The sequence below is a fragment of the Aspergillus luchuensis genome, chromosome 3 (genome assembly GCF_016861625.1).
Source record: "Aspergillus luchuensis IFO 4308 DNA, chromosome 3, nearly complete sequence".
NCBI classification, from domain to species: domain Eukaryota; kingdom Fungi; phylum Ascomycota; class Eurotiomycetes; order Eurotiales; family Aspergillaceae; genus Aspergillus; species Aspergillus luchuensis.
The window spans coordinates 1,868,775-1,892,259 of record NC_054851.1 but is presented as its reverse complement, the minus strand read 5'-3'; the positions used below and the strand labels follow the sequence as shown (position 1 = coordinate 1,892,259).

General features: G+C 36.9%; 5 protein-coding genes across 5 annotated transcripts; 3 read left to right on the top strand and 2 right to left on the bottom strand.

The window, feature by feature from the left end:
* Window positions 1-114: 114 nt before the first annotated feature.
* On the top strand, window positions 115-1,525 carry AKAW2_30643A (putative proline-rich, actin-associated protein Vrp1; the record flags this gene model as incomplete). Its single annotated transcript, XM_041687180.1, has 2 exons — window positions 115-231; window positions 290-1,525. The coding sequence occupies 2 exons, from the start codon at window positions 115-117 to the stop codon at window positions 1,523-1,525; spliced, it is 1,353 nt and encodes a 450-aa protein (XP_041541090.1).
* Window positions 1,526-2,266: 741 nt separating this feature from the next.
* Window positions 2,267-2,655, top strand: AKAW2_30642A (U6 snRNA-associated Sm-like protein LSm8; the record flags this gene model as incomplete). Its single annotated transcript, XM_041687178.1, has 2 exons — window positions 2,267-2,291; window positions 2,384-2,655. The coding sequence occupies 2 exons, from the start codon at window positions 2,267-2,269 to the stop codon at window positions 2,653-2,655; spliced, it is 297 nt and encodes a 98-aa protein (XP_041541089.1).
* A 12,436-nt stretch (window positions 2,656-15,091) lies between these two features.
* On the top strand, window positions 15,092-16,303 carry AKAW2_30641A (uncharacterized protein; the record flags this gene model as incomplete). Its single annotated transcript, XM_041687177.1, has 1 exon — window positions 15,092-16,303. The coding sequence occupies one exon, from the start codon at window positions 15,092-15,094 to the stop codon at window positions 16,301-16,303; it is 1,212 nt and encodes a 403-aa protein (XP_041541088.1).
* A 1,496-nt stretch (window positions 16,304-17,799) lies between these two features.
* On the bottom strand, window positions 17,800-19,067 carry AKAW2_30640S (protein ERV29; the record flags this gene model as incomplete). Its single annotated transcript, XM_041687176.1, has 5 exons — window positions 17,800-17,872; window positions 17,944-18,008; window positions 18,067-18,560; window positions 18,660-18,772; window positions 18,901-19,067. 5 exons carry the CDS (start codon window positions 19,065-19,067, stop codon window positions 17,800-17,802), a joined length of 912 nt encoding a protein of 303 aa, XP_041541087.1.
* A 1,627-nt stretch (window positions 19,068-20,694) lies between these two features.
* Window positions 20,695-21,885, bottom strand: AKAW2_30639S (uncharacterized protein; the record flags this gene model as incomplete). Its single annotated transcript, XM_041687175.1, has 1 exon — window positions 20,695-21,885. One exon carries the CDS (start codon window positions 21,883-21,885, stop codon window positions 20,695-20,697), a length of 1,191 nt encoding a protein of 396 aa, XP_041541086.1.
* Between the last annotated feature and the right edge of the window lie 1,600 nt (window positions 21,886-23,485).

Genomic DNA, 23,485 nt, shown 5'->3' with positions numbered 1-23,485 from the left:
GGCAGGCCTCAAATGATCCAGCCAGCCCCAGCAGATTAGATCCCTTCGTGATCGGCTACCCACTCATTACTTTCTTCCGATTGCAAGCGTCATATCTCATCGTCTACAAACATCATGCCCCCCCCTCCGCCGCCGCCGCCGCCGCCCGGAGGGATGGGAGGTCCTCCCCCACCTCCTCCCCCCGCGGGGAATCTTCCCAGCAGACCCTCTGGTTCAGAAGCTAAGGGCCGGGTAAGAAGACCTTGTCTGCCAGTTTAGGCAAGTTGTCGACTGCTAATGCCTTGTATAGGGCGCACTGCTTTCCGATATCCACAAAGGCGCAAGGCTGAAGAAGACCGTGACCAACGACAGGTCGGCGCCCATGGTCGGTGGTGGAGGAGCAAAGTCTTCCGGTCCTGCAATTCCAAGCGCTCCGCCAGTTCCGGGCATGGCGAAGCCTCCGACAGGGCTTGCACCACCCGTCCCCCCGGCACAGGCAGCGAACAGGCTACGAAGCAACAGCGATACTGGTTCAGGGGGTGATGCAGTGGCGGGTGCCCCGGCGGCGCCTCAACTTGGAGGCCTCTTCGCTGGAGGCATGCCTAAGTTGCGCAGTCGGGGAGGTGTTGACACTGGAGCTAATCGGGACTCGCCATATCGATCAGATACGGATGGTTCGCGGAGCGCTCCCCCGCCCCCTGCTATGTCCGCCCCCAAACCACCAGGTGCTCGACCTCCACCGCGCCCTCCTGCAACAGAGTCGCCTCCTACTCCTCCAGTGAACCCGTTGGTTGCAAATCTCCGGAAACCGCCCCCGCGACCGGCTTCCAGGCCGTCATCGACAGTTTCGACTGCGTCCAGCAGATCCGCCCCTGACGCTCCCCCGCGCGCACCGCCACCATTGCCCGGCTCCGCCAAAGGCCCGCCGCCGCCTCCAGTATCTACAAGAAAACCCTCTGCTCCTGCTCCTCCTCCACCCCCGCCTCCCTCAGCTAGTCCAGCGGCACCTCCGCCACCACCTCCGGCGGCTGCTCCCAGACCTCCCCCGGCGCCGGCACGCTCTACCCCTCCTCCCCCTCCTCCTCCCGGCGCGTCCGCTCCACAGCCGCCGAACGGCACAGCTGCTGCGTCTATCGCCGTACAAGCTGCCAGAAATGCTCTCGGACATGCGCCACCACCACCTCCTCCCCCACCAGCGGCTTTGGCCCCATCAGCCCCCCCTCCGCCTCCTCCCAGTGCCCCTCCCAGCGAGCCACCGTCGCGGCCATCACCTCTGCCGTCTAGCATAGCACCTCCTCCACCTCATCAACCAGACCGTTCTACCCTGGACCCGAGCGCCTATACCCTCAGCAACGGCGGGCCGTCACCGGGAGCAAGCCCTCACAGTCCAGGCGGACATGGCATCATGCGGGTGGACGATCATCGGTTCAAGTTCCAGAGCGAAGGCTTATTGCCCAAGCCTCGACCATTTGTGGGAGGCACCAGGCGGTATCGGGCTGGACGAGGCAGCAGTGTGCCATTGGATCTGAGCGCATTGATTGGGTAAGGGAAGTGTTGCGGCGAGACGCGTGGTAGATTAGTATCTTTCTCCAGACTTGTGGATTCGCTTAGCAATTCGCATATTGTTAGTGATCGTAGGGTGTTTACGGAATGAAGATTGGTCTTCAGGTCAATTGCATTACAACCTGCACGCTCTGTACGTAGTATATGACATTATGCCAATCTGTACCAGCTGAACTACTGGACTAGATAATACATAGTGAAACAATCAAAGCTTCTTATCTGATCAATCAATTAAACGTGATCGCCAATGCGCAGCACGGGACAGCTCCCATCACGTGATCAGTGGGCGCCGCATGGAAGCTGTGAGGATCCGGAGAAGCACGCCGCTGCAGTCACAACCTCCCAGGCCAGACCTCGCTGCTGTTCTTCCTTCCACCGATATATCTTGTCCCTCCGATTAGCGCGTCCTTTGCACGGCTTCCCTCATTTGTACAGAACAGCTGGCCGACTTCGGAGCTTAGTGAACAGATTCCCCTCCAGCTTAACGATCGGAACGCGGCGACGAAGTATTTGCTGCGAGTCAAGCTACTAGCTTCAAACCTAGTGCAAACAGAGTGCAGTCGACTTTGTTACAAGACTGTGGTTATTCTCCAGATCGTCTTTTCTACGACTTGCCTGGGTTAGGTGACCTCGAGTGGTGGTGCATTTTTCGTTACTTGGATTGTTTTTCCGTTCGGGATATTGGTGCTTTAAATAGTACTTCAACCTCGCGCATCTGATCATCATGTCGCTTCACTCTTATATCAACAGTAAGTCTTATTCTTTTACCAGGACTTTGCTGCATGTCTGGTTTTCAGTCCCTTGGTCAGTGCTAACGCAGTTATTTTCCCCCGGAGTATAGAGAAAGTATGCATCCTGACGGTTGACGGCCGCACTCTGCTGGGAACATTACTCTCCACCGACCAGCTAACGAACCTGGTTCTCCTGGATACGATCGAGCGAATCATCCGGACCCCCGACGACCCAGAACCCAGCTCCCAGATTGAGCATGGGCTGTATCTGATCCGAGGCGACAACGTCGTATTATGCGGAGAGGTTGACGAAGCCATTGACAACGATATCGACTGGACGAAGGTCAGGGGAGAAGTGGTCAAAGGCACCAAGAACGCATGAAACAGCGGGGAAGTGATGTTTCGATGATTATCTATATGACAAGGGATTTCTTTTTCTTCTTTGCAGCAACAAGAAAGGAAAAAAAGGATGAGCGTTTTAAGTGTATGATGGGAAAGTGGACAAGAGTTTCAGCGTAACATTGGTGGCTAGTGCGTATATGGGTCAGGCGGACCCCCCTCCTTCTCTTTGTGGTGGTCTTTTCGTTCGTCGATTAAGGGGAGGGGGGAGTAAGCGCGTGCCAGTGTCAGAGTGCCGACCAGGGGGGAAATGTTGTTATGAAGGCGAAAAAGAGAAAGCTACTACGCGCGCGACAGATTTACAGGAGGGGATTGGTCGGTACCAGATGATCCGTGGACATGATCGGTGCGTCGTCGGGCGGGGATCCTTTTCTCGTGAGATGAGAAAGAGAGAGTGAAAGAGAGAGTGAAAGAGCGAGAGAGAGAGAGAGAGAGAGCTACAAGTGGGACGCGCATGGGCTCAAAAGGGCGCTCATCTGATGTGATGTCGGGACCAAGTTTAGCGGCTCGACGGGAGTTCTTGCGTTTGGGAATTGCATGGAATCAAGGAAAGGAATGAAAAAGGAAGTTTGAGATTGTCAAAACAAGGCATTGGGATGGCTGAAGGAATGGGAGATAGGAGAGAAGAGGGGGGGGGATGATACTACTAGTACGTAGTAGTAAGTATCCAACACTCCTGCGCGGCAGGGTTCCATTGGACGGCAGTTTCATTGGGTGTTGGGGGGAAAGCAGTGAGCCGATGTGATTGAGGGCGCGGGATGTTCAGGGCAGCGGTTAATATGGATATGCAAGGTGATCAGCCCTGGATAGGGACCGCAGGGGGTAAAGGATTGTGGAGGGAGAGGGAAAAGGACATAAGTTGACCATTTAACCATAATAATATCATAATCAATATGAAGAAGAAGCAAAGTCACTCATCACCTGATCTGATAATAATAATCAATATAATGCCTTGTGGCCATGTTGCATTGCATGCACCAAGTACTCTGTAGTAACTAATAGCCATGCAGCAAGTGGCACATGCATCATACATACAGTACCAAGCAGGCAGCATCTCTACTACTATTTACCTACTATCTATGCATTGTCTTGTGCTATTAGAGAGGTTCTGCACTTTTATAATAATAATATTATAATAATAAGTTGCTAAAGGAGTTTAGCACAGGCTTAAATAGAAAGGCGGTCTTTTGCCTGACTAAGTAATAGATTTATATTTAGTATTCTTATTATAATATTAATATAATGAGAATAGCAACATAATAGATTTAATACTGTTTAAAACAGATTTAATATTATACTAGAGATCCAGCACCTAGAGACTTCTATCTAGGGATTTTATATAAGTACTCAATATATTAAATTATTAATAATTTAAAATTATATAATACTCATATTTGTTTACACCACTACAAATTTAATAAGTTTAATTATTATCTCTATAATAATATTATTACAATATTTAAATATATTCTATTTTAATAATAAATTCTTTTTATTATGGCTGTTAACCCCTACACCAGTAATACTATTTAATAAAAATTAGATATTTCTACTATCTATAATAAAAACTTTAATAAAGTTATTTTTATTTATTTAATTACCCTGCCTATTAATATCAAGCTAAATCTTATTAGATTTATATATAAATTTATAGTTTTTAAACTTAAATCCTATAATAAGTATACTTACTAAAGATAGAAGGTCTATATAATTATTTTATATATAAAAATTAACTTACAATAAAAAAGTCTTACTTATTAAATTATATATTTAATATAAAGATTTATATTTATTATTATAGAACTGTATCATCAATTTCTGGATACAGGTAACTAAAATTTTTAAATAAAAAATCAATATCTTTTAATATAGCTAGTAAACTTGTAAGGATCTAAATCCTTATAACCCTCGTGATTAGACTATTACAAGGAATATCCATACTGATAACAGTCCCATCGCGAGGCTTGATTAGTATTATCACGTGACCCACGGGCTGCCCGCGAATACTTTAATTATTTATAGATAGAGGATAGGATAGTTAGTAATAATATTTTAAAAAAATAGATCCTATATTTAACTCTTGTAAATAAAATATACTTTTTATATTATCTTAATATATTTATTTTTATAATCTTATTATTTAAACCCCGCGAGATAGTCTATTAAATTATATTTATATAAAATACCAGAAACTATACCTGTGAAGAATCCTCTGAATTCTCTGACTTACTAATTTATAAGACTAATATAAAAGTAATTATAGAAGAATCTAGAAAAATATAAACTTTTCTAAATAATTTTTATAAATAATTTAATCTACTTGAATAGATCACGAACCTGAAGTTAAAACTAGGAATTATTATAAAATTTAAAAGAATCTGCAGGAATTTAAATAACTCTAAAAATTTTATTATAAGTCTTAAATATTTTAATATCTATATTTATTTTTTATAAGATAGTAAATGTTACAGTACTTATAATTATATTATTTATTAATTATTTATTATTTAGTAAAAATTAATTATAAAAGTAAATAATTAGAATAAGAAGCAGAGAATATATATTATAATAATATATTTAAATTATATTCTTAATAATCTCTGGAAAGAAAAAACTATAAGTATTTATTATAATTATAAATAAAAGAATCTTTATAAATTTCTAGAAATCTAACTAGAAGATCTTAATAATAAAAAATAAAAAGTTTAGTTATAAATTCTTAAAATTATATTTTATAAGGGGGAAAAGAACTTCGTATATTTTTAATAATAAAAAAAATAAAAATAGAACTTAATTATAAGGTTCAGAAATTAGATATAATATAATTTTATTTATTTTTTAAATTATTTTTTATAATTATAAAATATAAGATCTGTGAGCAGCCAGAATTTTCTGTAAATAAATAAAATCTAGTCATATTTTTTATAAAAATATAACTAAGTTTCAGCTGGCAGGATAAAAAATTTAATTATTTATAAAAAAATAATTACTATTTCTCGCAGACAGGATAAAATAATTTTATAAATATATTTTATAAGAAGAAAAGCCACGGAATTACTATTTATAAAAAAAAAATTAGAATATTATTTTATAAATATTAATAATTAAATCTGTAATAGTCTCTAGGATTATTACTTACTTTAAATATAAAAAATAAGATTATTTTATAATAGAATATTATATATATAAGAGAAAACTAGTTAGAAAAATAACTAGTTACTTATATAAAACAGAGACTGCTAAGGAAAGTATTATTTATAATATATTTTAATTTATAAATATATAGAAGACTATTTATAAGGAAAAATTTTAATATATTTTATAAAATAAAAGTACTAGTAAATATAAGAATAAAAGTAAATCTAGTTTCTGTAATATTTATAAAAATTATAAGATAAGAGTTAATATCTGTAAAAATATTTATAAAATTTATAAATAAAAATAATATTTATTTAAAAAAAACAGTTATATTTATAATAAATCTTGAAGATATTAAGAATAATTATAAAAAATACTAAAATATTATAATTATAATATCTGATATAGAGAAGATTATACTGGGAATATTTTAAATATATATTATAAAATTTTTTATAGAATTTAATTACTATTATTTGAGATTCTATGAAACTCAAATAATTTAGATATATTAAATATCTATAAAAAAGTTCTTTACAGAAAAGAAAAAAATAAAATAAATATATATTATAATAATCCAAGATATTTATAAGAATTAGAAAGAGGAACTATCTGAATAGTTATAGAAATTTTAAAAAATATTTATAAAAAAAATTATATTATATTCTTTCTTATGATCAGGAATTGACTTAGAAATTAATCTTATAAAAAAATATAAATTTAAAATAAATTTAATTTATAAAATATTTTTTATAAAATAAAAAATATTATAGAAATACTTACAAGAGTATCTTATAAAAGAATAAATCTAAAATTTTAAATTATTTATAAATATCCTAATCTTATTTATGAAGAAGAAGGATAGAAGCCTGTAAATATATATTAATTATTATAAATTAAATAAGTAGATTATTAAGAACAAGTATTCTTTACTATAAATTAATAAGTATATTAAATATCTTATAGAAATATTATAGTTTATTTAATTTAATCTTTATAAAATTTACTACAGAATAAGAATCACAAAAAACCATGAATAAAAAATAATATTTTATATAAAATATAGACTGTTTGAATATATAATTATATTTTTTAGATTAATTAATATATCTGCAGGATTTTAAGATTTTATAAATTTATTATTTATAGAATACATGAATTACTTTATTATTATTTATTTAGACAATATTATAGTATATTTATAAGATCTAGATATATATAAAAAGCAGGTTTATAAAATATTATAAATTTTAGAAAAAATAAATTTATATATAAAATAAAATAAATGTTACTTTACAAAGCTGGAGATTAATTTTTTAAATTTTATTATTAATTATAAAGATATATAGATAGAACTAGGATAAATTTAAATAATCTGTAAATAACCTGAGTTATAAAATATAAAAAAGATTTTATGATTTATAAATTTTATAAATTAGTATTACTGGTTTATATAAAAATACTTATAAATATTTAATCTATTTACTAACTTAATTAAGAAGTTTTATAAAAAGAAAAAGAGGAAGTCTAGTCCTGATTTTTTAATAAAAGAAATTCATAAGAGCTTTTATAAATTAAAGGATATATTTATAAAGAATATTATTATAATTTATTTCCAGAAAGGAAAGTAAGTATATATTAAAATAGATATATTAATATTTATAATTAATAAAATATTATTATAGAAAGATAAGAATAGCTAATAAGTACTAATTATATTTTATTTATAAAAGATAATTATAGTAAAGTAAAATTATAGAATTCTAGACTAGAAATTACTTGTAATAATTAAGTTCTTTAAAAAATAAAAATACTGGTTAGAGAAAGTAGATCTCATAATAAAAATTATAATAAATTATAAAATATTAAAATACTTTATAACTAATAAAGAACTCTTATAAAAATAAATATAATAAATATAATATCTTACAGTATTTAAATTCTATATTATATATTATTTAAGAATTTAAAATCCTGCAGATATCTTATTATAATAACTAGATTATAAAAAAAAGATATCCGCGGAAGATTATAAAAAATTAAGAAAGATAATATTATAATAACTTTCTAATTTATTAAAAATATAATATAAAAAAAAGATTTTATAATAATTAGGCAGATCTTGATTTGTAGAAATATTCTAAATTAAAAATAATTTATAAAAAAAAATAATAAAAAAATTATTTTTATAAAAATATCTTACTGTAAAGATTTATTCATAGAATTATTTAAAAAAATATTATAAATACTGGCCCAAGATAAACAGGCCTAGAGAATTTATAAAAAACTAAGAGATTTTATAAATTTTAAAAAGTAAAAAAGCAGATAAGTTTATTAAATAAAAGAATTATAAAAATCTTCTCTAGAGATTAGAAAAATTATATATTCTAGATAAGTAGAAATTAAAATTATAAATATTTATAAAATTATATAATAATCTTATTACAGAATATTTTATAAGTAAAAAAATAATAATATTAATTTTACAAAGATTCTAGTAGACAGGAATTAGAAATTTTATATAAATATATTATAAAATCTGCAGAGTTTATTAAAGAGAAAGAATAATTTATAAAAAATAATAAAATTTATTAAAATTATTTTTAATACCCGCGAAGCTATAAAAGAAAATTATAATAAACTTTATTATTAACTTATCTATGAGTACTAATATTATAAAGAATTTATAAGAAATCTTTAATAATATTTTAGTAGTAGTAGATAAATACAGTAAAATAATTTATTTTATTTTTTTATAAGAAAGTCTTACAGAAGAAAATCTTATGAAAATCTTTTTAAAAAAGATTTTTTGATTATATAAAATACCTGTGAAGATTATTATAAATTAAAATAGTATATTTATAAAAAGATTTTAATTAGATTTTATATATATTTTTATAATAAAGTAAGGGTTGAGTATGGCTTATTACCTATAAATAAATAATTAAATAGAATATTTAAATAGTATTCTTAAACAGTACTTGCAAAATTATATAAATTTGAATAAAATAATTAGATTAATCTCTTATTATTTATAAAGTTTATATATAATAACTTCTGGCAGATTTTAATTAAAAAGATATTATTTTATATTATTTTTGTAGAATACCTATGAATAATTAAATTAAATTTTTATAAAGAAGTTTAGGAAGAGATAAATATTTTTATAAAATTTAAAAAAATCAAGAATATCTATAAGAAAGTTAAGAAGAATCTAATTTCTGTTTATAAAAAATAAAAAAAATATTATAATTATATAAAATAGTTTAAGAGCTTTGTAGTAAATTAAATAATTTAATTATTTATAAAATATTTTTTATAAAAGTAGACTAATAAAAAATTAGACCTGTGGAATAGAGAATTATATTATATATTAAAAAAAATAAATATATAAGCTTACAGACTTGAATTATTTATAAATATTTAAATTTATAATATATTTTATATTTTCTTATTCTATAAGTATTATAAAATAAATAAAGTAGATTTACAGGAATATTTCTACTTGTAAAAAGAATTTTGTAAATATTATTTAAAAATATTATTTATTTTATAAAAATGAAACTAGATTACAGAAATCTTAATTAAATAAAAAGAATATTCTAATAAAAATAATATATAGAAATTTATTATGAACCTATATTATTTATAGTTATATAAAAAATTTATAACTAGAAGATAATTTTTATTATTAAAATAAAAGAAATAACAGAGATTATACTGTAAGAATAAAAAAAAATAATTATTTAATTTTTTATAAATCTTAATTACTGAGCATTCCCATGTTGCATGTAGATAAAGTTTATATTATAAAATAAGAAATAAATTATATTAATTCTATAATATATTTATTTTAATTATTATTAAAATAAGTATATCTGGTAATTAGTATAAAAGTAATTATTATATTTTTTATTATAATTATTATTAATATATACTGTAAAAGTCAGGGCACTATTCTAGTTTTTATAATATATATTATATTTTTTACTAAGAGGAGGATATATTTTAATCTAAATTATAAAAATAATTTTATAAAGCTGGATATATTTTTTTAATTATTTTTATAAAATCTATTTAATAAAGAATATAGATTAAAGAATAAATATTATTATTTAATAATATTTTTAACTGGAAAATAGTTTTAATATTTTCTAGAAAAAAAAATTAAGCAGAATAGCTGGATATATTATAAAATATTTAATAAACTAGAATTCTGCAGGCAGCTCCATAAACTGGTATAATAATTAATTTATAAATTTTATTATCTGTAGAACTGGCTGGTTCTAAATTATTCTAGAAATATTTATAGAAGATAGAAATAGTTTATAAATATAAAGATTTTTTATAATTAAAGTTATTAATATATTAATTAAAATATATTATTCTTTATAAATTTTATTTTTATAAAGGCTGTAGACAGTAGATACTATAGAAAATTAGATAATATTAAGTATACTTACGGGGAGTATAAATTATAATAAATTAATATTTATATATATATACAGATACCCGCAGAAATAAAATAATTTATTATAATAGAAGACACGGGGGCCGCGGATAAAGAAGAAATTATATTAATAATAATAATAATAATAAATAATTATTATTATTAATTGTGAATTTAATTAATATTATAAAAAAGAGAAGTTTACTGCAGAAAAAAGATTAAAAGAAAGGATTATAAATAATAAAAATAAGTTAACAGGAGATAAAGTTATAATAATAATTATAAAATAAATTTATTTAACAGTAACAGCAGTGGCAGTATACTAATATATAATAAAAAAGTAAGTTTTATATAAAGATATTATACTATGTAAAATATAATAATTATTTATAAAAAAATTACTTATTTTTTTTTTTACAGGGGGGAGGGAGAGCAGGTAATAATTATATATAATAAAAATAATAAATATTTTTATTAAATTATATAAAAGAAGGATATTAATATAATATTATAAAAAATAGAAAATATACCGCGTCTGGTAGACTAGCTAATTATTATAATATATAATAAGATATACTATGCCTGGCAGGCTAGCTGGTTATTATAAAATATAATAAGATATATTATACTAGTTAAGCAAGTAGCTAACTACTATAGAATATAAAAAAAGAAATTATATATAAATATTTTCGCGGGGGAGGGGGGGGGGCGGAAAAAAAAATTATAAAAAAAAAATTAAATTCTAAATTAAAAAAATTTATATAGAATTTTACTAGAAATCCTGAGTCCTGAGTCCTGATTTATATTTTAAAATAGATTTATTATTAATATATATTAAATTTTAAAAGATACTTTATAAGAAATTTAAGATTTTATAATAAATTATAGGGCCCTGTAAATAGAGAGTAATATTTTATATATTTTATAAAAAGCCCTACTGAAAGAGATTTATAAAAAAGATTATTATAAGAAATATATTTACAGAAAATACTGGAGGAGGATAAGTAGTATATTAATATAAGATAAAATATTATAGTAATATTTTATAATAAGACTTTGTAGAGAACAGTATAAAAAAACTTTTATAAAAATATTATAAAATAGGAAAAACAGATAATCTTTTTTTATTTAATTTTTTTTATAAGATTTATAAGCAGGGGTTTTAATAATATCTGATCCTTATAAATAGCAGTATAAATTACTAGTCTTATAAAGAATACTTTAAATAAATAAATATTATAATTATTATTAATATTTATAGTCTTGGGGATCAAGGCCTTGTAGAAAAAAAATAATTATAAAAATTTAAATTCTTATAATTCTTATAATTAGATTATTATGAGAAATATCTATACTAATAGCAGTCTTATTATAAGACTTGATTAATATTATTATATGACTTACAGGCTGCCTGTGAATATTTTAACTATTTGCAGGTAGAGGATAGGATAATTAGTAATAATATTTTAAGGAAATAGACCTACGTTTGACCCTCGCGAATAAGATATACTCTTCACACTATCTCAACACATTCACCCTTATAAAACTGCTAAAACTTAAATTACTAGATTAGTCTATAAGCATTGCCAGGGATATAAGATTATTTAAATTAATATAATAACTAATTATGATTAAATACTTAATAAAATATTAGATTAATAGATTAATTATCTAGATTAATTATAGAAAGAGAATATCTCTAGAAAATAAAGTATTAAAAAAAAGATATTTTATATAAAAAAATATAATATTATCAAGATAATCTAATATAATATTTTAAATTAAAATAATATAAATATTTAAATACAGTAGAGATTGATTCAAATTCTTAAAATTTACTTTTTTTTATTTAAAATATTAAATAATATTATATTTATATATTAATTTATATATAAATTTAATTTAGAATAAAGCCCACTATCTATTTTATTAAAATAAAAAAAAATTTTGAATACACGAGAAACAGTAATCAAAAAATTTATAATACTTTATAATATCTTTTTAATATTTTATTTGAATAATAATACTAATCTAGCTGGGAGGGTTGAATCTCTTAAATCCTGCTTTAATAATATTAATTTAAAACTAGATATTATATTTCAGTATTTTTAAGAATAGAGATAAGTCTCCAAAGTTAAAGATTATATTTTAAATTAATTAAATATCTGATTTTCCTGCTGAATACAAATTATTATAATAATTAAAAATATAATAATTATATAGTTATTTTCAACTGCCTGTATTCTAATCTTTTAAAATAATTTTAATATATTATTATACTAGAAGTTAATAATTCTATTAAATACTCATTTAACGGAGATTCAGATCCAGGATAAATAAATATTAAACTATTTTTATTCAGTAGATAGTCTGTGATATTCAGAATATAATATAATAATATTATATCAGTTTTTATATATAATATTACTATATAAATAAAATAGTTCTTGTCCCGTATTAGCAGCGTGTAATTATTTTTTAATATAATTTATATTTTATATTTTTGCATTATTTATATAACCTTTATATAGCTCAGATAAAGTACTTATAAGATTATTAAATATAATTATTATCTGGAACTTGATACTATAAAACTTTTTATAATCTAAATAATATTACTGCTAGTTATCACATGGCCAGTAAATCAGTTAAAATATATTATCTATAAATCTTTATATATATATTTCTAGATCTAAGTTATTTATAAATTATTTTATTTTATTATATATCAGCAGGGGATGCCATTCTAGTAATATTTTAAATTTTTAATATAAAAATATAATAATATTATTTATAATTATTAAAATATAATTTTTAATAAAATTATATAATACCCGCAATTCCACAAGCTTGTGTGGGTAGGAAAATCTTATAATAATTAAATAAAATATAAGTTCAGAAGTAATACTATATCAATATTACTATTAAATTTATTTAATTTGAAGTAGGTAAATAATCTTAATAATTTTTTTACTAGTAAATCTATTAAATCCTTATATAAATAAATAATATTAATAAATATAAAAAAGCTATTTAATTAATAGAATATTTTATCTGGTATATTAATATACTTGCTCTAGCAGCCAAATTATAATATTAAATTTAAATTTTTAAATCTGCTCAGATATTTAATATAAATAATTTCTACTCTCTGTCTCTATTACTATCTCTATCTTTTTATTATTTAAGAATAGTAATATAAATATTATTCCAGCTATTATAAATAGCTTTATTCTATTCTTTTCAGGCAGGTATTCTATGGTTGGGCTACATAACTACCTGTAAATATCCAAAAGTAGTAGTTAATATCTATTAAACAGCTAACATGCCAAGAATTATTGAAAATACCCTATTCCTAAAGAGTTGAATAGCTTTATTAATAATAGAGTTGATGCTATTCCTAGTTAGGTTCTGCTGGCAGAATTTATTATTATAATCTTATTATTATAAAAGTGCAGAACCTCTCTATTCTTATACCTCCAACATTTATTTAGATACAACTACTTATGCCACCGCAGACTGCATTGCACTGCCCTGTGCACAGCTAGTAATTGACTAAAAAGAATCCATCCGGGTGAACAACGCAAACGCGTCCCAGACTCCATCATCCAGTTCGGTTACGATGATGAGATTGATTAGTGATTACCAAGTACGTATTATTCATTTAGGGAGGATCTAACGCTGGCCGTTTTCGGATTTACGTTTTGTGGTTTGGGCCTGTCCCAGGTTTTCCAGGGGCTCGTCCCAAGTGGTTGGAGATTTAGTTTAGCTTTAGTTTTGGTTTTGGTTTTCCCCCTCGTGAGATTTACCCTTTTTATTCCTGCCTTCGATTTTATTTTAATTTATTATGGGAGTGCGTCTCGTCTTTGCAGGTGGAGAGAAAGTATATCGTATGTATGAGATTTTTATTCCCAGCCCAGGGACTTCCTCAACAATACAACCACCACCTGAATAATAATTAACAATCTAATTATCATGAATTGAATAAATAATAAATGAATTCAAAGCATGCGAAAATAAATCTAAATGTGACAGCCTGCCCCGTTTTCTCTGCCGCCCGCCCCGCCCGTGCCAAGTGCGGCCCAAAACCCGACCGTTCAAAGTTGAAGTTGCAGTTCAGTTCTCAGTTCAGTTCAATTCCCCTGATCCTCTCTTTCTGCCTCCCTCTCTGTGGCTGTTACCTGCTCGGCGTCCCATCCTCTCCTCCTCTCCTCTCCTTCCCCCCCGTACTATCCTCCCTCCCTCCCTCCCTCTCTCCCTCTTACTACACTCTGACTCCTCTTCCTTCCTCCCTCTCTCCTTTGCTTCCTATTCTCTCTCTCTTCCCTCCTCTCTCCTCTTCTCCTCCGCTTGTTCTGTTCTTATTCTTCTGCTTCTGCTTCTGCTTCATTTCTTTGTCATCACCTCTTCTGCTTCCACCAACATTCCTCCAGACCGCTTCAACTCAACTCTGCAACAAATTCCCCTCCTCCTCCCCCATTATCTGACGCCAATCTTCCCCGGTCGCTGGGCGACCGCCACTTCCTACTGCCTCTCCGCTATCAACTATACTGTGCCCTCCCTCCCCCTCCGGTTCCGAGCGCGCCCTTCATGTTGTTGCGACCGTCCCAACACTCTTGTCTATACCCCGGGGTCAATTGGTCTTTCTAAGCGCTAGGATTTCCCTCTTCTTCCCGCTGGCATCGTTAGGCTAGTCCGTGGTAGCCCGACTTCCTTCCTCTCTCCCTCCCTCCCTCCCTCCCATCTCCTTCTCGATCTCTCCCTCCCCCTCCTACTCCTCCCTTACTCTCCTCCCCAACCTCCTTCGTCCGATTCTGGTGGCCAGGCCAGAATGTGGCTCTACCGTGGCGTCCAGTCCGCTGTATTCTACTACGCCACCTGCACCCCCTGTGCCAACACCCTAGACCGCCACAAGCGCAAAAAGGAAGCTGTTCGATCGCAACGTGAAAAGGATAGGATAGATGCTACCGTCACCGACCAACCGAGGCCTTTAGCACAACCCACCGCCTTTAGTACCAACCCAGGATGGGCCGAGGAAATCGCTCTCGGTCCTGGTCCTCCCGCTAGACGAGGTGGTCACCGCAACGCCCATCGCCGGACCGACTCTTGGAATACCGGCATATCAGCAGACTCCACACAGGATGTGAGCCGCGGGGGCAATTCGGCGAACAAGAAGGATAAGAGCAGTTTGAAGCATCCGTTGGGCGATCGATGGAGCCGCATGCGAAATCAGCGCGAGGACGAACCGTTATGGGGTCAGGATGTGGAGGTCAAGGGTTCCTCCGTCGGACTTTCAGGTCGCGGTAAAGCAGATGCTGGTTCCTCCAGCAAATACTACATTGCTCGTGTACCCCCAGTCAACGACCTTCATCCTCCCATCGTTAGTGGACCCAAGAGCCGCGCCGAAACACGATGGATGCTACAACCCCCGCCCAGTGCTCGAGTGATGGCTGGCAAAGAGCGTTCTGGCGATACTGTCCGCAACAATGACCCTAGTGGACAACGCGTAGACGGTGACCGAAATGTCAACAAGCCCGTCACTCCTGCCCAGCAGCTCCCTCCCATAGCCACCCAACCTGCCGAAAAGAAGAATGCCCATAAGCCTTCCCCGCTTCGCATGGCCCCCGACGGCTGGTACGATCCAAGAGCCGTGGAGGACGATTCGGAAGGAGACGACGAATTCTCTCCGCCCTCATCGCCCAGAATGATGTTCGGACGTGATCAGGCCAACTTCGTAATCTCCCCATCATTCCGCTCGCGCTCGGATTCATGTTCTACGCTGTCATCACCTGGCGATACCGAAGTGGAGTCTCCGCGGGTCTCCTTGCATCAGCCCGGGACCCCGACGTCACGGCCTGTCTCCAAAGCAACTCAAGATAGCGGTAAACATTTCCCTCCAACGATCTCACAAGCCCTATCTACCTTGCAACGTGACAACAACAAGGTTCAATTGTTGCATTTGGAAATCAATGACTCGCCTGACGATATCGGATTAGGTCATCTTGAACGTCTCCGACCTTGGCGTTGGAGTATGGATATATGACCCTAAAGATCTGTCCGCCTATCCGCATATCGCCCAGGTCACTTGCCTGAGGGCGTGTCATATTTCCTCCGATTTCGTGCATTGTTGAATCATGGAAGCCTGCTTTGCTCTTATTTTTTCTCGTCTTGCTCCTTGGGTAGCAGAAATACCCCCTTTCTGTTGGATTCCTTTTCTGTTGGCTTGTTTTTGTGTGTATATTTCGGCGTTGGCAGCAGCTAAAAAGCGTTCCGTTTTGATGCCCCTTGACCCATTCCATGGCAGATATATTTCTCGTTGCATCATACTGAACAGCATGGGAGTTCCCTAACGTGTGTATGCATGGCTGGGCCAACAAACACATAATCCTTCATCCACTCCCTCCTACATCGGGCCATGAAAGACTGTTCACATCATCATCCAACTGACTCACTATCCTTTTTGACTGGCTGCATACGCATTTTGCATTATTGCTACTCTTGCTTGGTTTTGACTATTGTGTGTGTGATGTTCCCGATTCCTCTGCGCAGAGTACTATCCCTAGTCTGTTTCCTCTTTTCCTATATCTTTGCTTGCTTGCTTTGCTTTGAGCCGAATTGTCGTGTCTATCTGTCTGTCCTTGCGTTTGCTCTCTTCCTCACTTCATTCGCTCTCTTGTTCTCCGACCTTAACCTTTACCCTTCATGTATACTACTTTGTTTTAATACATATACTTAGATCGTTCTGCATAGAGCCGAATGTCTGTTATGGTGTAGCGTAGACTCCATTTAAAAGCATGTATAGTATAGAATATATACTAATGAATACTCTGTATGGTAAGTACTTAGGGTAAGTATATCCGCGTCTAAACAAGATACCCAATCAGGAAGGAAGTCCGTCAATCCTGAATCAGTCATAGATGTTAACATGGATGGCTACTGTAATTACTTTCCTAAAACAGAAAGAACGTGTTCAGATCAATGAATATACCCCACATACACATACACACATACCTAAAGGCATTACTACTACTACTACTACTACTTCTTATAACTATCATTGACATAGTTGGATGCATTCCCCTCCCTGAATACTATACGGGTATGGGGATTCAAAAGATAAGAGCAGGGCAAGCAAAGATGCATGCTATTCCTTTACTATGCCGCGGCGGTAAGTAGAAGATAGCTAGGTACGCAGCTTGCTAACTAGTTGGCTAGTAGTTGGAGGGAGAGAGAGAAACAGTCTTTTTCAGTAGAAAGATGGTGGAAATGATGATGCTATGATTTCAACTCCGATATGTTCGTAGTAGTGGAAGTGGTAAGTGGTAGTAGTGTTGTTGCTTTGCTTATAACATAGTGGTATGACTGGACAATAGATTGTTTTTTTTCTCTGTCCCAAAAAGAGTAAAAAAGCACGAGAGGAAGATGAGAGGGAAAGCAAAAATAAGGGTTTCATATAGTAGGGTCCCTGTCCCATGGCCCCGGGAATATCATATCACATGCCCAGCACTCAATGGTTTCGTGGATGGTGTTTGTTTTCCTTTAGTAGACCTTCTTCTTCTCGTCCATACTCAATTGGCCGGGGCCCATGTTGACCAGGAGGAGAAGACCTCCGCTGTAATGAGCGCATATTGGTTAGCTGGCGTTTCTTGCGAATGTATCGGAAGGTAGTAAAGGGTAGCTTACACAATGGACAGGATCTGGAAGAAGTCGTACTTGGCGAAGTCCTTGTGAGGGTGGTGGGGGTGAAGCTAAAGTAATGTCAGTTATTGCGCATCACACAAATTTCCTGCCATTGGGCGAACATACAGTCCAGAAGTTGTTGACCAGGACGTTGAACACACTCAGCAACACAACCAGCATGATCGCACTCCACTTGGCCTTGAAGCCAACAATGACCATGACACACGCGACGAAGCCGAACAGGCTGACGATGATGCGCCAGAGACTCCACTGGCCCGAGAAGACGAACCCGATGAAGAGGAAGATCAACAACACACGACCAGCGAACTGGACGTACATCTTGCGATCCTTCTCATCGAGCTGGGGAAGACCGGCGGGGACGAACTTCTTGCGCACCCACGAGTCGGAGAGAACCATGAGCAAGCCACCGACGACACTCAGGTTGCGGAGGAAGAAGTTGAGGTCGAAGATCAATCCGTAACCGAGACCCTGAACAATGACGACAGCCAAGAGACCGCCAACAGCGTACTCCGTGTGTCTACGGGCAATGACCATGAACGAGCAAGCTGCCATTGCGATCATGTTGACGATAAGGAAGGTATGCGTGACTCCCCAGGGAACTGTAATGCGACAAAGCCCAAGTTAGAGTCGATCTGCGATCCGGCCCCACGGCGGGTGCGACCGGATATAGGAGGGACGGGGCCAAAAGCCATGCTTACTCTTCCGGTAATCACGAAGGTACAAGAGTTGGTCGTTCCATTGGGTAATCATGCGTAGACTGTCCTCAATGAAGGTGACGACGATCAGAAAGCGACCAATGGCTGGCAGATACCTGAACAGCAAAGAAGCCACGGTGTCAGTGACAAGTCCTTTTTCCCGCATGCGAGCGATCGAATACGCCTCTTTCAGCACGGAGGCTGAACCAGAGTAAGACTCAATGATGTCGAAGGGCTCACATACGGCTTGACAGGGTCGGACATGGTGTCCAGCCAATCCTCAATTTTGCTCGTCTGTTCGCGGACAGCATCCAGGGGACTGGGATCGCTCGTTGCCTCTACCCGACCAGGACCCCCAAAGGGGTTCTGGTGGCCGAAATTGTAGCCTGCAGTGCCACGGATTTGTGCCATAGCGATAATAGATAGAGTCGAAGGTATAGGAGAGAAAAGCGACCGCGAGAGTGGGAGAGGGACGAATTGAACCCTCCGCAACTAGTCCGAATAAGGGACAACAAACAAGGGTTCGAGCGGGTGCCGAGAGAGGTTAGGTGGCAAGCTTAAGGTCTCGTAGCAGGGAGGAGTGGCAGGATGGAAGGCAGAGCAACCGAATTGCCAGGAAATGAAGGGTATAATATAGAGGGAAAGAGGAGGAGGAGGAAGAAGAAGAGAAAGAAGAAGAGCCAGGCTCACGGAAGAGGAGTTGAAGATGGATGATTGCAGCACCTCCGCGGTGATGGAGAGGAAGGCCCGTGACTGCTGTTCAGGCCACGATGACCGGAACTCGACACTAAGCCGGGAGAGGCATAGTGCGGTCCCCAGCCCGGGAGGTTCGACCCTGGCCCGTGACGCCATGATCTCCCTTTTAACACTAACATCTGCTTCTTCACACTGCATACTATACTAGATCTGCCCCCCGGCTCCGCGGGAGATCTCTCCTCATTCTTCACCGAAAACCCCCCTCTCCCTCACAGCTTGAGGCTTACAACTACTTCTAGTTGGCCTCTTCCTTCCGCCCTACATTGTTGAGGGCTTACACCCACCCCCGAAATGACCATAACCCATGCAGCGGAGTCCGGTCGGACATAGCCCCCCACAGTCCCAACAGGGACCGAATTTTAAGTCGTTCGGCGGAGGATCCGGCGTCTGAAACCCGATCATCGTGAAACAGGAACCCTCCAACCTGGCACACTCAACCAGGGCAGAAAGGAGCATAAGACCTAAAAAAAGATCTTGCGAGGATCCTTGCGAATGAAAAGGAGGATTGAATTGTAGTCGCCTACTTAATTTATGGAGTTTAAGGACAAAACCAAACCCCACAACTACAGCAGCAAGAAGCAAAGAAGGTTAAATTAGAAACACATAAGATGCCAGGTGGCTCCCCTTAGAGAGAGAAAAAAAAAAAGAAAGGAACCATCCACGCTCGCACTGATATCACATCCATAGCCATCCATGCTATTTTCGCCAACACGGTCGCCATGCCGCTCGCGTACTAAAGAGGTATTTCGAAATAGTAGGTAAGACACATCAGGAAAATGTTGGCAAGCGTTGCCAATTTAGAGGCGACCCAAACTTGCCATCTGTCAGTCCCATAAAAGGAGGGAACCCCAGAGTGTGCATGGGCCGAGTACAGTGCCGGGCTGCAAAAGGGGCAATCCTCCGAGCCAATAAGCATCATCACAATATTTAAGAGAGAAAAACAGGGAACAGCGAAAAAATAGGGAGAATCCAAGACTAAAATAATAATAAGAATAAGAGCAACCGAGCATAACGATGAAATAATACATGAGATCTCTTTTTTTGTTGGGGAGTTTTGGGTGTTTCTTCGGTCAAGCCGTTGCGTTTCTGCCACCGTTGGATCTCTCGGTCAGAACAGAGCAACTCGCCAGAATACATGGTACGTTTTTGGTATAATGGAGTGCCCCAAACGCCAAAGCCATGAGTAATAAATACAGTTCAGGATATCTAGGCGTCCTGAATGAATCACAGACAAGCATGCCTCTCGGGGCTAGCTTCGTTTTTTGTCTGATCTATGGAGGGTTTAAGCAGCCCAGTCGGAGTCCAGAGGGTGGCCCTTGACATTCGAGCGAAGGACATCGGGAAGATAGGTGGGCGTCACCTTGACCTTGGGCTGCTCAACAGGGGCGGGAGCAGCAGCAACAGGAGCGGGCTGGCTTTCAGGAGCGCTAGCCTCGCTCTCGTCAGTCTTACCTCCCTTCTTCTTGGTCTTCTTGCTGGAAACGGTGGTCCACTGGTCCTGGACACCGAGAATGCGCATCTGCTCCTCCTCGGAAGGAAGACCGGAGTCCCATTCCTTCTTGGGGGCAGCCTGAGCGGCGGGAGTTTCGGACTCAAAGGTATCCAACAATTCCACCTTCGGGGAGGGGGCCACCTTGGGGGTGCCGTTGGTGACTGCGGGAGCAGCCTTGGTCTGCCAAGCGTTGGTCGGGGGAGGAGCCGGCTTGATGCCAGCCTCACGGCGTTCAGCTTCGCGAGCCATGTGGAGCTGCTTCTCGAGCAATTTACGTCTCTGCTCCTCAGCCTCCTGGACCTGCTGCTTGCGGGCCTCGTTCTTCAAACGCTGCTGACGCTGCTTCTTGGTCTCAACCTGCTTGAAGGACTGGGGCTTCTGCTTCTTGGTGGCATCCGAGGACACAGCACCGGTGACACGGAGAACCGACGCGCCCGGAGCGGGCTCTTCAAGCATATCCGAAACGTATCCAGCGGAACCAGTAGTGGCGTTCACCATGGGAGAGCCAGCGGGGGAGAGATCATCGTCGGCGTCGGCTCCGGTAGTGGACGAGGTGCGAGTAGAGACACGAGAGGTAGAGCGCTCGCCGTTCTCAACCTGAGCGGCCTTGGTCTTCTTCTTCTTCTGGGACTTGCTACCACCAGCGCTGGCGCTGCCACTAGACTGCACGGGAGTTCCATTCTTCACGGCGGCAAAACGCTTGGCCATTTCCTTCTTGTCGATCTCCTCATCCGCCTCCTCAGACTTCGTAACAGCAGGCTGGACGGCGGGCTTCTCCTCAACGGGCTTGCTAGGGGCAGGTGTAGGTTCCGGGGACTTCTTGGTCTTGCGCTTAGGCTTCTTTGCGGCCGGCGCAGGCTCCGTCTTTTCCACGACGGGCTTTATAGGGGTCTTGTGCTTGGGGTTCGGGCCATTGTAGTACCAGCCCAGGCCACCTGCCACGACGAGCAGGAGAGCCCAACTGATGTAAGGGTTCATCATCGTAAAGAGCTATGACACGTAATAATTGTCAGTCTGCGAATCACGAAACATTCAGGGAGGTGATGCTGGACCCGCAACATACATTTAGAATAAAACTTGACGGACGTAGCAAATATCGTTATAATGTCTCAAATATAAAAGACGACTTCAATCACAGACGGAACGTCCTGAAGTGGTCTACTGGCCAGGCGCGTAACGACACTCGGCGAGAAAGGAGAAGAAAAAAGAATAAGGAGATCCAGCAAGGATGTCCAGAAACGAGGAAAAAAAGAAAATACAAGGGAAAAAGAAAAAAGGTATAGAGCAAGCTTCCGCAGATCCTCTTCTTAACCTCTAATCATCGAGTCGTCGAGACACAGAGGGTGGTTGGAAGACAAGGGGAAAAAGGGCAGGCAAGTCGCGCGCAGAAAGGCCAGATTGCCTCGTGGACCTTCTGGATGCTAATACCACTTGAGCTGTAAGTCGAGTCGCGATAAAGCCAGAAGGTGAAAAAAGCTACCGCTCTGCAATGCAGTCGATAGCTTGCAGGCAATTGAGTGCGTAGCCTATGACCTCAGAGTCGGGAGTTGGTTCAAAGGTTCCGACTGCGCTCTGCGGCGAAGAAAGATGGTACTGGTAGCGAGAGTCGGGATGAGGTAAGGGAATAACGGATACCTAGAATCACCGAGCGGGCATCGAGGCACCCGTCAACCAAGGAATCGGGGATTGGGTGACAATGGGTGGGCAAGGGCAAAGGAAGATTAGGAGGAAGGTGAGAAAGAGGAAAGGGTTGAGAGAGAGAGAGAGAGAGAAAGAGAAGAAGAAAGGAGGAGGGCGGAAGTGGAAGAGGACACGGTCTGGAGAAAGATGAAGGGGTTGTCATGAACTACCTTCTTAGTGTCCGTCCGTGAATAATAAATTACAGCGGGAAGAGGAGAGGAGACGGTTGACGGCCGTGGTGGTGGTACTGTATCTACGCAGTATTGCAGTCACTGTGAGGCAGTCAGGGCTCGTATTGGTAATACTGGCTGCCTGTTTGACTTGGAGAGTTGATCCACTGAAGATCAACATCACGATTGATAATGAATCTCTCATTCAGGATCGATGCAATTAACCAACAGGCTTTCCCCGGTAATATCCTGTCACTGCATAGTTGTTATCCTTTTGATTAAATCAAGTCAGGGGCTGACATGCTTGTGGCGCATTTCAAGATCTAACAAGGCACCATCCCCTTCGTATCGGCCTGGCTGTAATTGGACTAAGGTGGTCTTTGTGCCTTTTTGTCACTCCAAAACAATTATTACACCACAGACAGTGTGCCGTCCGTGAGGTCTCACTGACCATTCACACTAAGGAAGAACAGCAAAGGCCAACCAGTTTGATATTAATATCAATAAACTAACGGTTATTAGACTCAATATAGGTGTGTATTCTTGAATTAAATCGGGGTGGAGGACACTATCCCAGCAGGGAGATTACGCGGGGGAAGATCTTCCACAACTCTCAAAGCTGGTTCGACCATTGCCCATGCTGCAATGTCATGTCTTTTCCCCTGTTCGACGGGCGTCTAGACGAGTCGACGGAAGATTCCGTCCTCGAATGAAAGATTCCATGACCCCGG